The 13,596-nt window shown below is 39.6% G+C and overlaps 1 protein-coding gene across 1 annotated transcript in view; it reads right to left on the bottom strand.

The window, feature by feature from the left end:
* met (MET proto-oncogene, receptor tyrosine kinase) overlaps positions 1 to 13,263 on the bottom strand; it is an 87,490-nt gene extending 74,227 nt beyond the window's left edge. Inside the window, exons 1-2 of the mRNA XM_011472878.4 lie at positions 12,991 to 13,263; positions 9,600 to 10,755 (exon numbers count right to left, since the gene is read on the bottom strand). Of these exons, the coding sequence (XP_011471180.1) occupies positions 9,600 to 10,754 (1,155 nt within the window). The 5' untranslated portion in view covers position 10,755; positions 12,991 to 13,263. The remainder of the gene's footprint in view (positions 1 to 9,599; positions 10,756 to 12,990) is intronic.
* Positions 13,264 to 13,596: the final 333 nt, after the last annotated feature.

Here is a 13,596-nt window from a genome sequence, read left to right as displayed (position 1 = left end):
CATTGAGTTCATTGTTGAACCACTAACTAACATGTATTTTCATGAGGGCATTTTCCCAACAATAACATGAATAACATGAAAATAGCAAAAATTATTCCAAATTTTAAAAATGGAGATCACCATTTATTTACAAATTACAGATCAATTTCACTACTATCTCAATTCTCCAAGATATTAGAAAACTTTTTGTTAAAAGAATGAATAATTTTATTTATAAGTATAATTTATTGCATGAGGATCAATATGGTTTTAGGGCTGGCAGATCTACTTCAATGGCAATAATGCAGCTGGTTGATCATATTTCTTCCTCGATAGAGAACCAGAAATTTACTTTAGGTGATTTTGTTGATCTTCAAAAAGCGTTTGACACATTAAATCACACTATGTTACTAAGTAAGTTAGAGAAATATGGTTTTCAGAGGAATAACATCTTACTGGTTAAAAAGTTATCTTATTAACAGATATCAGTATGTTTATTTTAATAACGAAAAATCTGATATGTGTCCTGTAGCATGTGGAGTACCTCAGGGGTGCCTACTGGGTCCTTTATTATTTATTTTATACATAAACGACCTCTGTAAAGTTTCTGATTTGTTAAAGTGTGTATTATGCTGACGACACTGCTTTGTATTTATCAGGTGATAATCTGGATGAGCTTCTTGCAGATATGACAAAAGAATTATCAATAATTGAACAATGGCTTGATACAAACAAACTGTCCTAAAATATAATTAAAACTAAGTACATCAAATTTGGCTATAGAAAACTGCAAAACATTTCTGAGTTAAAAATTGACGATGCTCTTCTTGAAAGAGTAAATGAAATAACATTTCTTGGAGTAATTTTGAAATTAAATTATATGTTATGTTATTATAAATTATAAATTATCATGAAAACCACACATAACACATGTTCTCCCTTAATTGTCCAATTTATTAGCCATTTTACATAAAGTCAAGTATATTTTAATATATTTTTTAACACAACAACATTGTATATTCTACAGTATATTGTTCCCTCATAATGCCTTATTTGACATATTGTTTATAAATCTGTAGGCACAGTTATAAGTCAAATGCAAAACCTGTTTTTATTCTGCAAAAAAGAGCAATTAGAATTGTAAACCACTCTTTATACAATCAATCCACAAAACAAATATTTCCAAAATTAAGGGCACTTAAATCTTTGGATTTAGTTAATCTTAGTACTGGAATTTTCATGTTTAAAGTTAAAAAGCAATGTGTACCCGCCAAAATACTGAGGGTTTTTTTAATTAAAGTTAATAAAATTTGATTTTCGGGGTAAACAACTAATGCAATGAAGAATAGTATTTTTGTTCAGGGGGTCAACATGTGGAATTTGTTATCGGACGATCTGAAGAATGCAAACTCCGTATATCTGTTCAAATAATGTATACATTTAAAATGTATCAAAAAGACCTTTTGGACTGAGAGACTTTTGTGGTTGTTAAGTAATTTTGAAAGGGTATTATTTTTTACGTTCTATCAATTTGTAGGTAGATGTGATGTTTGTAATCAGGGTCGGGAAATAAGCCTTGGCTTCACCCAACACCGTTTTTGGTTAAGTTTGTTCAGTGTTTATGTTCATGTTGATGTTTTAAAATTGTGTGTTTAACATAACCGAAATAAATGTGTCTCTCTCTCTCTCTAAATGCCACTTTTTTGCTGTTTGTATTTGTGGATGTATTTTTTTCTGCCAGAGACAAGAAAATTTCCCCTTTGTGGGATAAATAAAGTTTATCTATTCTATTCTATTCTATTCTATTCTATTCTATTCTATTCTATTCTATTCTATTCTATTCTATTCTATTCTATTCTATAAAACATCTCCTTGACACAATGACTGGGGCATTTTTTGCCTAAAGTTGTGTCTGTTTGCAGCTGCCTTACAGATGTGCAAAAAACAAGGTCATAGCAAAGGCTGCAACCTACTTAACATTTGATAAATCCCAATGCATGTCTCTCCTCAATGTGTTCTGCGCTTTCTGTCAGAAATGCCCATGAGACATAAGTGCAGAGGTAGAGCATAGGGTTGTGCTGATGGCTGACTGACATCACGATGGAGACACACCATCGCGACACCATCAGTAGCTTGTTCACCTAGAGCTGCGGGACGGATTGCAGTCCGATGTCTCCCACACATAGCGCACACGTAACAAAGCATCCTCCCTTCCCCTCAAACACAAAACTGTTAGTCCGGCTGCACTGCTCAGAGACACGGTCGCTCGGTTCACCGGCAGCGAGCCCGGAGCGCGCAGGGACGTCGGGGGGCACGAAGTGGCGGAGCGCAGACAGCGCAGAGGCGTCCGCGCGTCGCACCTGGCGTCCGCGGAGCAGCCGGTCGGTCCTGTTTAAGTTTTTGGTTTTGTGTTTTGTTTGTCCGCTCCTCTCGGGGCTCACTCGGCATGATTGACTAATCAAGTGCGGGAGCGGACTACTTCTTTTCTATTTTGTTTGTTATTTATTTTCTTAAAGTCACTTCCCTCAGTTTATACTGGACATTGTTTTTTCATCATAGATAAATCATTAGTTGGGAAATAAAATAAATATAGTAATAAAGTAAAATAATGAATAATAATTATTTAAACTACCCCCCCCCCCCCCCCACGATGTCATCGTCCATCCCGATGTTTTACTGCAAACATCGTCAACTGCCACTTTAAGGGACATCGCCCAACCCTTGTAGAGCAGTCAACCTCTGATTGGAAGATCGTAGGGTCAGTTTCAGCCTTGCCCACCCATGCATTGAAGTGTTGGAAAGACACAGAACCCCACATTGCTCCTGATGGTCAAAGTGTTTGGCAGCAGACCGCCATCTATGTGTGAACGTGTGAGTGGATAGGTGAATGGGACTGTCACTGTAAAGCCATTTCGGCCTTCTAAGAAGGTAGAAAAGCGCTATTATTAGTACAAGTCATCTACCATATAGTATATTCATCAATGGCTAATATGCAAAATGGGAGTCATTCAACATTATTGAGAGGATTGGGCTCTTTAGTTTGCTCTTTTAAGTGACTCATTGGTTTTAGTCATGTTCTTTTTTGAGTTGTTTCCCTGTTCAAGCCAACTGCATCCATTACTGTTGCCAATGGTCCTCAGTATAAGCATAACCTCCAATCAGAGGTTGACCACTCCACCTTTACCGCTACATTAAGACTACCAAGCCAGGTCTATTGTGCTTTGGTTCCTTCATCCAACGGTTCATATTTCTCTGTGTTGTGTCAAGTTTGCACAGGTTTTAGTAAAACAGGCCCTGAGATACAACATAGATATAAAAACAAAATATAGTATAAAATTAGTAGTTGACTTTTATCCAAAAATATATACTAACTAATCATTGAAGTAACCTAAAAAAAAATCAATAGGTGTCTGTGGTTCATTTTTGAAAACCATTATTCACAAACCAGCGTCTAAAACGTATTCATTAAAATGAACGGCTTAATTAAGGCGGCTGTTGGTCAGAACCATCGCCCCACTACAATTATATTACAAGCAGACTTAATCAATCAGGCCAATGATTCAATTTAAAAGCCATCAGCCTTTGGTTGGCTTTCTCTAATCAATGCTAATCAGATGATAATTTTGACCCCAATTGTGGTTGTTCTTTATTTGTCTTGAATGCTTCAGAATAGGAAGTCCTCAAAAGGCAGCGGTTCTGCACACCCTAAATCCAAGAGAGTGGCTTTTACAAGCATGCTTTGAAAGTGACGGCGTTTACGGGAAACTTCCACCTTGAATAGCTTCAGAGGTTTTTACATAATTGTGAGATTTTACTTTGGTTTTGCCATAGTTACTACACTTTCAGTCTATTTAAATGTACTTATTGGCTCACATACTTGTAGGGTACTTGGTACTTGGTCTGGAATTCTCATTAGGTAGACAAAGTTTGACACTAGTATTGCCTTGGTGCTAAATTTACATTCTTCAAGCGGGGGTAGGGGCTTAAGCAGGGTCAGTTAGACTGGGTTAGAAGTGACGCTGGCTCTTGATGACAGCGGAGAGACTCCAGTGCTTTGTGGTATTTCATGTGGATATTAGCTTTTCTGACATGAATGGTTCTCAGGCATCAGTCACCTTAGTCCTCAGGTGGATACAGGGTGTCTGCGATGGTCAAACCTGTAGCGGGGCACACGGGTGACCTGCAGGAAATATCAAAGTCGTGGACCGCTCGGTGAACCAGTAGAATAAAAATGTTCATGCACATTTTTTCTATGAGCATGCTGCAGGCATCAGGTCATAGTGAACACTTTTACAACACACAAGGTAAGGGTGAAGTAGCTGAGGAGCAGGCATGTCATGTATTTTTTCTTTTTTCAACCCCCACCAAATCCTGCGCACTGTGCAAGGAGCTTGTTAGTGCTGTTCTAGTGACAGGTGCGTGCTCTTTGCACGCAACAGGATTCCCGGGATTTAGAAAATTAGAAAATCAGAGCATACTTCCTGTTGGCATCCTACACTATACAACCTGCAAATCCACGTCGCCAGTAGCCAGTACTTACACCTTACCAACGACAGGAGTGCTGCGTAAAGGGTGCCATGCAACAGCATCACCCATACATCATAAAGGCGTGCAATTTACATTGTTCTTACAGCTACTTCATGTTAGTCTTACCCCACGCACGACTATGGGATGTTACATTTTTCATGACGCCCTTAAGGTGGCCACACAAACTACAAGGGAACTGCAAGACACACCTGCATTTTTCATAACCCTTGTGCTATCTTAGGCACTTTAACATTGGGAGTTGGGTCATCTAGACCCACTAGACAGTACTCTGAACCTTTTTCTTCAGTGATTTGTGATCTTCACTGGTGTCCATGGATTACATGAAATCTTTTCACCTTTATCCACCTTTGTCATGAAAGGAATAACATGTCAATGTAAGGGGGGGGGGGGTCAGGATAAACAAGGGTTAAGATGCAGCCACTCCTCCCTACGACCCTCACGGACCCGCGCAACCCAAAAACCCACATCACCCGTAGGGATCATCCCACATGCTAAGGATTCACACATATCTTGTTTAAGGTTAGACATTAAAAATGAGATTCTTTTTAAAAAGACAACCTTTCCATCCATGTCTGCTTCACTCTGTTCAAATATTCAAGCAGTTGAGAAGTGGAGTAAATCTGTTAAAGTCAGAAGTCTATGTTTTATGGTGAAGAAAATCTGTCCTTTCCTCAGTTTTAAGCCTTCAGTGGAAGACCCTGGAGGGAGTCTGCAGTCTGACAGAACAAAGCAGATTTGCTCTGTCACAGGCAACTGGAAAAAGGGCCATTCATCATTCTAACATTCATCTTATCATACAGCTTAAACTGAACTTAAAAGGCTCGTCTGAGCTGACAAGCACCGCTTAAAAACTCCAAATATGCTCATCTTCTGAGCTTTCAGCCACATCCTTATCTGTCTGAAATGTGCAGTTTGGCAAAGCGCACAACCAAAATAAAACGTGTGCTTTAGCAATCCTCTGAACGTTTATGACCTTTATAAATTTACAACTGCACTTATCGCCCCCCAAACACTGCAATAACAGCCTATCTGCCATATGCCACTAGAGATGCAGTAAATCTATTAAGTGATTAGATAACTCAATGTTAGGATGGTATCACAAGCGTCAGGTGGCAACTTGCTTCCTGCTTTTTGTCACTGTAACTATTTCAGATAGGAGGATCTGAACAAAACTTAACCTGGCTAGATTAAAAAAAACTCTGTTGGTATCAAACTAAAGGCATTCAATTCTCTTCCTAAAAACTGCAAACAGCAGACCTGTCAGTTCTCCGTATCAGTCAAAAGTAAACAATATAAAAAGCAGCAGTAAAATCAACTTTTCAACATGTTCTTTGCAAAAACATTAAAACCTATGTAGAGTGACATGAAGTGTAGGGAACAGAAGCACTCTTCAACTAATTATATGGCACAGAGATGCTTCCATACCTCCAGCAAAACTGATATCACCCCATAATCAAGTGAGTCAAACGGAAGGAATTCAATTTAATGAACAGTACACTTTCTTGGAGTGGCCAAAACAGTAGTTTTATGCAATCGTCACCATCAGGATGTACAAGCAGACCTTTGATGTTTGTGCAGCATTTCTCACATGCTGCTATATCTGAAGCTTTTGTTTTAACTTAAAGTTGTGAGCTGCAGGACTTTTTTTTTATATGCAGAAGCATGTTGTCTGGTTTGATCCTCTGCACAGTACATGAAGAGACACTCTGACATATTTATATCACAATGACAGTCAAAAGACGTTTTTTTTTTTCCATCTTCAAATGTTAAAACTATTTCTGATGAGCTTTCTGAGCTTAAAAAGAGACATTTTGAGAATCACTACAGATTTTGGAAGGTAGACTATACTCCACCTCTTTAGTGGTCTTTAGTTTTTTTTTTTCTTTTAAAGAAAATCTGCTTTATTTGATGATATGAAGTTAGGCGGAATATAGAAATTTGGTAAATGAATTATTCCACGGTCATGCCAAACTCTGAAAATGGAACACTCTTTGGGTGAGAAATAATTAAATGTTTGCATCACATCAAAATTCTTGAGTTAATAGTCGATTCAAAAGCTTAAGCCGTGTCAATCATTAATCCTTATTTCTTGTCAAATCTGCAAACAGTCTAAGTAGTCTCTTCTAAGTCAACTAGTTCTCTAAAAATGGAGAACTCTAGGTCAAAGTGAAGACAGTAAAGTAAGATTATGAAAAGGATTTGGTGGCCATCCAAACACACTGCATCATGAACAGATTTGCCAATACAGTTTGAAGCTACTTAAGAACCTGCAAGTCAATCATCATGTAGTCAGTGAGATCTCATCCATTTAAGTGTGTAGTGTACACCAAAGAATAAAAAGAGAACAGTCTCAGATTTATAAAGATGTCTACATTGATTTTTTGTCTGCATTTGATCAGCCTGAACATTTAGAAAGATTGTATCTAATAGTTATTCGTTAACATAAACATGTTACATACACATTTAAACGGGGAGGTTTCAGGTTCCTGGGTTTGCAATCCCAAATAAAGTTAAAAGTAACAGAGTGGTTACGCTCCAGTGAGGCTAATGTTTTTACAGGAGTGTGTTGGGTGTTTTCCTGCAACTCTTGTGTGTGCATGCCCATAGGACAAACTATTCACTGTGTAATTAATCACAGACCTCAGCTATTGTAAGCCTGACCGGAGAAGCACCGTACACGCTGAGGTTAAGCAATGATGCAGTCACAATGCAGCTTTGTGGGCGCATATTGATGGACAGATATGTCAGTTGACTTGGTGTCATTAGGGTTATGGGTCTTTAGATGGAGCCATTGGTAATGGATTAAAGGACAGAGGCTAAGCACAAGAGCTCAGGCAAACATCTGTCTTGCATTGAAAAGCCGAAGGCTTCTTAGCACAAGTTAAAAATGAAACCATGATTACAGAGAAGCTAAATGTCAGCTTTCTAAAGAGCATTTTGGAGAAAAAGTAAGAAATCAGTTTGAGGAAAAATTTGTCAGTAACAAATTTGTGTTCAAACAAAAGGCCTAGTTAGTGTTACATTATTTGTCTTTTTTGGTTTTGGATTTCATTTAATTTTTCATTTACTAAAAAGTACGATCAGTTGAACTCTGGACAGAAAAGTTTATTTTACTAGAGAAGAACAAAGTTATACTTGGCCACAGAACCTTCATGTTTCTCCCTCCCTGTTTTCAGAATTGTCATTCTAACATCCAAAGCCTGGAGGACTGTTTAAAAAGGCAACAAGTAACTAAAAGTTCACCAAATATGGACAAAAACAACCTCACCTTAAAAACCGCAGCTCACTGAGTTCATCTCCAATTTTGTATGAAGGATAAATGATGAAAAGAAACACAAAAATACTGCAACTAAATAGCCTTTTATGCTGTAGTGAGCCAACATCAACCAGGCTTCTACTGCTGATGTGTCGGTGCTGAAAACGACTCCCACTGTTAAGATCTTCCTCTGTTTCTTCTGTTCTTACCAGCTTTCAGCTTTTTTCAACAACTCTGGTTAGAAACCTGCAGCTCTTTCAGGACATTTATGTTTTTTATAGCCAGAACTTTTGAATATATTGAGTTTGAAACACCATTCGAATGTCTCACAACATCCATCAATGAATTAGACTTTGGCTGAAAATATTAGAATCAAGCATTAGAATCAAGCATTCATCTATGTAACTGTTATTGCCTTTTTGTTATACAACTAGGAGTTAAATAAATATTTAGCACTGTATTTTCTACACCGTCAGTAAAGTCCTTAAATAAAAAATAAAAAAAACCTGGCAGTGAGCCCTATACTCCGGAGCATTTTATAAATGGATTAATTCTGCTCCAAACAAGGTTGTGTGTTATTGTGAATAGGCTAACGTGGCTAACATGTAGTGGTGTCTGACTGCTTTTATTCATGTTACTATCAAAGTCGGAAGTTAGCGTAGTAACAGTAATGTTTGTTTTAGCAGTATTATTTTGTTTTTTAATGTTCTGTAAACAAGGTTAGGAATTACAGGTGTTTTTTAATACAGTAACGCTATTATCCCAGCCAACGTATCGTGGTGTCTGTCCGGGTTTTCTTACATGTTTCAAACATGGTTAGGAGTTAGCGTAGCCACAGTAACATTTGTTTTAGCGCTATTTGTTTTTTCGCATGTTACAAACAAGGTTGGGAGTCACAGTTGTTATGAGTACGCTAACACGGCTAACCCTTCTAACATGGCTAACGTGTAGCGTGTTACAAACAAGTTCTAGAATTACTGAGAACACATAATAAAGTCTGACTGTCTAATGGACTTATCTCTGACTCCCTTCTCTCCCTTAATGTGCCCTATAGTTCGATGTGCCTTATATATATATATATATATATATATATATATATATATATATATATATATATATATATGACATAAATACGAAAACAGACCATTCAATAACGCCAAGCCTTATAATACAGAGAGCCATATATTGCAACAAATGTGGTCATGTCTGGAAAATGTGTGTTTTGTATTTTTTGGCTTTTTTTAGGTCAACCTTTTTTTTTTAAATAAAATGCATTTATTTAACAAATTGAGCATTATGAAATTAGCTTGACCACTAAACTGTATATTGGCCTTTTAAATCGTCTTAAGTGCTTAACCAGACTTTCACATGTTTAGGGCCCAGCTTTAGCTCATGAACAATCGCAGGGGTCAGAGGACAAAGTCAGAAGCAGGTCATGCTGCCCAAGGGCACTTCAGACAAGATCAAAGTAGATATCAGGCCTGTCTGGACCTGAGACCACCCAATTTGTGACATAATCTCTTCTACCAAAGACTTCAACTCAAACTGTTAAACAGAGTCATGCACACACAACAGCTGGTTGATAGTGACCTAAGTCAAGTGTCTGAAAGTACATTGTAAAACTACATCATGATGACACTAACGCTCAGCGCCTGCAGGAAAAATAACTTTTAACAGCCATGTGGAAGGAGCCACAGCAGAGCAGAACCCGCATCTTATCTGTTTTTTTCTTTACAGTTTGCATTATTTGCATTTTTCTGCCCAATATACAAATGTCCAAGAGGTTCACCCCACATCACCCAGTCCCAGCTCTTACCAGGTTGTGGCAGGACTTCCTGTCCGATCCAGTGAAGTGATACGGCTCCACTGTGCTGCAACCTTGTATGTTTGACCTGAACCTCTCGTTGATTTGTTTTATGGTCATAATGCAGATGGCTGAGTTGGCGGTTGGCTCCGGAGAGTTTGGCTTTCCTTGGGCAAAGGCGGCAAACAGCTTCTCTTCGTCTTTTCCCACCCTTGTGAAATGAGCAGCCTGCAGAATGTTAAAGACCTTAAGGCTTCCAGAGCGTCGCCGCCTCTTGTTAGTGCTGATGCACTCCAGGGGCATCTCCACATAGCGACGGATGGACTTGTCGGAGGAGCACATCCGGACGATGCGTGTATGGTAGGCTTGAGAGTCCCAGCTCACCTTTTGTACGGTGAGGAAGTAGGTGAAGGGTCCACTGTGGAATGAGTAAACATAGCGCAGGTAATAGTTTCCTCTTAGGGACGGAATCAGGTCCATGTATGAGGAGCCGGACTCAAAAGTGAAACCATCTTGGCTTGTCCTCATCTTCCGCAGCGAGATGGTGTGAGGATGTGTTGTCATGCCTTTTACGTTGTCTTTACCTGGAATTTCAGAGTTCCCAACAAAAAAGTGTATAAAGTTGCTCTCCACGTTGAGCACCTGAGACCCTGATGGGCTCACAACCATATCAGAGTCACTGGGCTGACCGTTACCCAGCTGCACCTTGTCTGCAAAGCAATATACATCTTCATCAACGGTTTTCAGGCCATTGCCCTCGTTCAGGACATGGCGACGGCAGACTCCATTGTCTACAGAGCCACAGCTGTACAAGCCTTGGTCGTACATCTTCTCACCCACTAAAGCAATGTTGTGGTTGTCAACCTTCTCATTGCTGTTCCTTCTGGCCTGTGTCTGGCCGCAGGTCTCGTTAGCCGACAGTGGTCCTGTGTGGTACTCTGATAGTTTTGTCAGGTTAGGGGCTAAGGCATAAATCCTGTTTATTGCACCGACATAGATGATCCCATCCACAATCACCATGTTCTGGACTGGAAAGTCTGCAGTGAATGTTGGGAGGTCGTAAGTGACAGAAAGGTTGAGATCTGTCCTCTCAGATGCATGGTCACACCAGCCTCTCACACTGGGACAAAGGACCCACAGCAACATGGAGTAGAGAAGGGAATCCATCCTGTTTCAGATAAAAAAAACATATGCATTATTACAATAAGCACAGAGAACTCTTGTTTGAAATATGACATCTTACAACACAAGATTGGTCCTAGTGCAGCAATGATGGCAGATAAGAAGGCTGTGCATGATGAGATTTTCAAGATACATTTATTTAACTTTCCGGAGAGTCAACAATCAAAACCGCTGTGACATAAAAACTGGTGTGATACTCGGTAAAACCCGTTTAGATTTAATTTAATGTTGTGTGCTAAACGATGGAAAAACTTCTATCAGACTTTTGTGTAGGTCTCTGACACATGGTGACACAACAGGAACAAACACACTATTTTAAATGATTCTGTATATTAAAGTTTTCCATTAAAGCAGGGATCTGCAACCTTTAATGCTAAAAGAGCCATTTGGTCCCTGTGTCAAAAAAGATTCAGATCTGCTGCAGATTTTTAGATTTTAATGAACAGAATTAAAACTGCAACAAAGCAAAATGAAACATGAAATTTTCTATCATTATCATCATCATTCTTAAGTCCTTTCTCCTTTTCCCTGTTTACTATAAATATAACAATATTGCTGTAGAATCCTTTTTTTTAATCTATAGATGTAAATGCAATTCTGCACGCAAATTTCTTCTCCTCTGAACAGCAACTAGACCTTGTTGTGCAGCAGAAGATAAGAAGAGGATAAAAGCTTAATAGTCACAGTAGATTAAACAGTTTCAACCACCATATCTGGAAAATTATAAATCTAAGCATAAATGACACAACTAAGTAAATTCACTAAAACTATAATGATATTTTTTTGTAAATTGTTTTTATCTTTCTTAAAGCCAAAGAGTCCCAGCAGAAGGATAAAAGAGGCGCATGTGGCTCCGGAGCCTCAGGTTGCAGACCCCTGCGTTAAGCTGTTTGAGTGGTTTTAGTGTAGAATTGACTATGATTGTCCAATAGGGTAGCCTGCTCTGTTTGAAGCATGTTTTATTTAGTTAAATAAAAACAGACCATGTTTAGGATGCAAAAGTGGCAATGCATGTCACTACTGCATCACATGACTGTTACACTACATACAGCACCTGTTACTCCTCAGTTGTGCCATCTAGGTGTAAAAGAGACTCCATTCAACTAAATTATCCCATAAAAAGGTCCAGCAAAGCTACTGAGGATGTTTCTACACATGTGAAGTGGGAATTCAAAAAAATAAATAAAAACAACTGCAATCTCTTTGAAGCCCGGACTAAAACTGTGTCAAGGGGAGAAGGCCTACTCACACCACCACAATCAGCAAATACAAACAGAGTTGGAGTATCAGTCTCAATGTAACTTTGACATGTGGCAACATGGACTCGGACAAACTAAAGCAGCGGTGAGAACTGGAGGAGGGCCTCTGTGGTGCTCAGCTGCTCTGTTCCCAAAGGAATCACAGAGAGGAGCCCGCTCTGCTGGGCAAAGCTCCCACTGCCTGAGTTTAGACAGCAAGAGCTCCAGGGAGGAGAGATCAACTCAATTAAAACAATGGAGGCGGGAGGGGTAAAGGCAAGGGGGGCCTTCAGTGAAATGATAAATAACCCCAGTGACTAAACACTAATCCACTGGGAGATGCTTTTAAGGGAAGTAAAAGCGGGAAGAGACCGAGCAGCAATTGCAGGGTCATGCGCTCCCTGATGTGGATGCGGTTTTTAAACCATCCCCGCATGCAGCCAGAGCGCAGAAATGAACCAGCAGCACCGCAAACTTGTGCTTCACATTCATCAATGGAGCATTTAGTTGAAACATTTGGACGGATTTGAAATGTGATGTGTCACCTAAACTCCCAAAGACATGCGCAGTTCCAGAGCGGTCAGCACAAACAACACGTCCTGCTGCGCTGAAAACCCAGAGTTGCATTAAAATGTATCTCAGTTTAACATTTTTAAGTGGGCCGTGATGTTTGACGCAACCTGCTTAACTGTGCGTATTAGTTACAATGTTGCGCACCTGCACACATTCCCGCGCGCACAGCCCTGCTGTCCAGCTGTTTTATTTTCAACCAAAAAGGAGACAGGACACCAAGAAGTAGTTTGTTATGATTCATAACCAGAAGACTCAAATCAGCCAGAAACCCACATGGGTGGGAAGTTGATGGCGCGAAAGAAAAAGGTTCTCAAAGAGAACCGTGACGCAGAAGGTCTGGAGATGCGCCTTTACGCACAGAACAGGCGTTTGATTTCAAATAAAGTGGCAAAGAATGAAGATGAACTCACCTGTTAATGAGCAACACCGCCGCTCCTCAGTTCATACTCCGATGCCGTATTCCCCAAACACAGTTAAAAAAGAATTTCAAGCTAAAATCCCTGGCTTTATTGCCGTTTTTATGACGGCCGAAACCAATCTTCCTCTATTCAGAGTTTCTTTCCACGGTTTTTTTTCTCTGTTAGACAGCAACGAACAGCCAGTCACTTTCTCTGCAGCGCGCGGGTTCAACTCTGTATGTGAGTGAGTGAGAGCTGGCAGCGCAGCGGAGCTCCTGCCAGCATCTGCTGCAGGCGCGTGAAGCCCCGCCCCTTTCTCTCGGCGCCATTCAGGTAGAGGGGTCTGAGGAGACCCGTTACAGGGAAGAACGTGTGGTTTTTACTAACCAGTTTTGTTTGTAATGTGGTGCAACACCTTCAACGACTAGCTTTGTTAAATGAGCCAGTTTGTTATAACAACAGGAACCACATTAAATTCAAGCTAATTACAACAATGACAAAAAAGGATTTAAAGCACTTAAAGGCCATGCACTCTGGTAAACATTGTGGGGTTTTTGTTGTTGTATTTCTTACATGATTTTGTAACATTTTTATCACGATGGAGGGTATATTAAAAGT

This window comes from Oryzias latipes, chromosome 6 (assembly GCF_053564925.1).
Source record: "Oryzias latipes strain Hd-rR chromosome 6, Olatipes_Hd-rR_3.1".
In the NCBI taxonomy this organism is placed as follows: domain Eukaryota; kingdom Metazoa; phylum Chordata; class Actinopteri; order Beloniformes; family Adrianichthyidae; genus Oryzias; species Oryzias latipes.
Note: the sequence above shows the minus strand (reverse complement) of the source record. Positions and strands in the feature narration are given on the sequence as shown.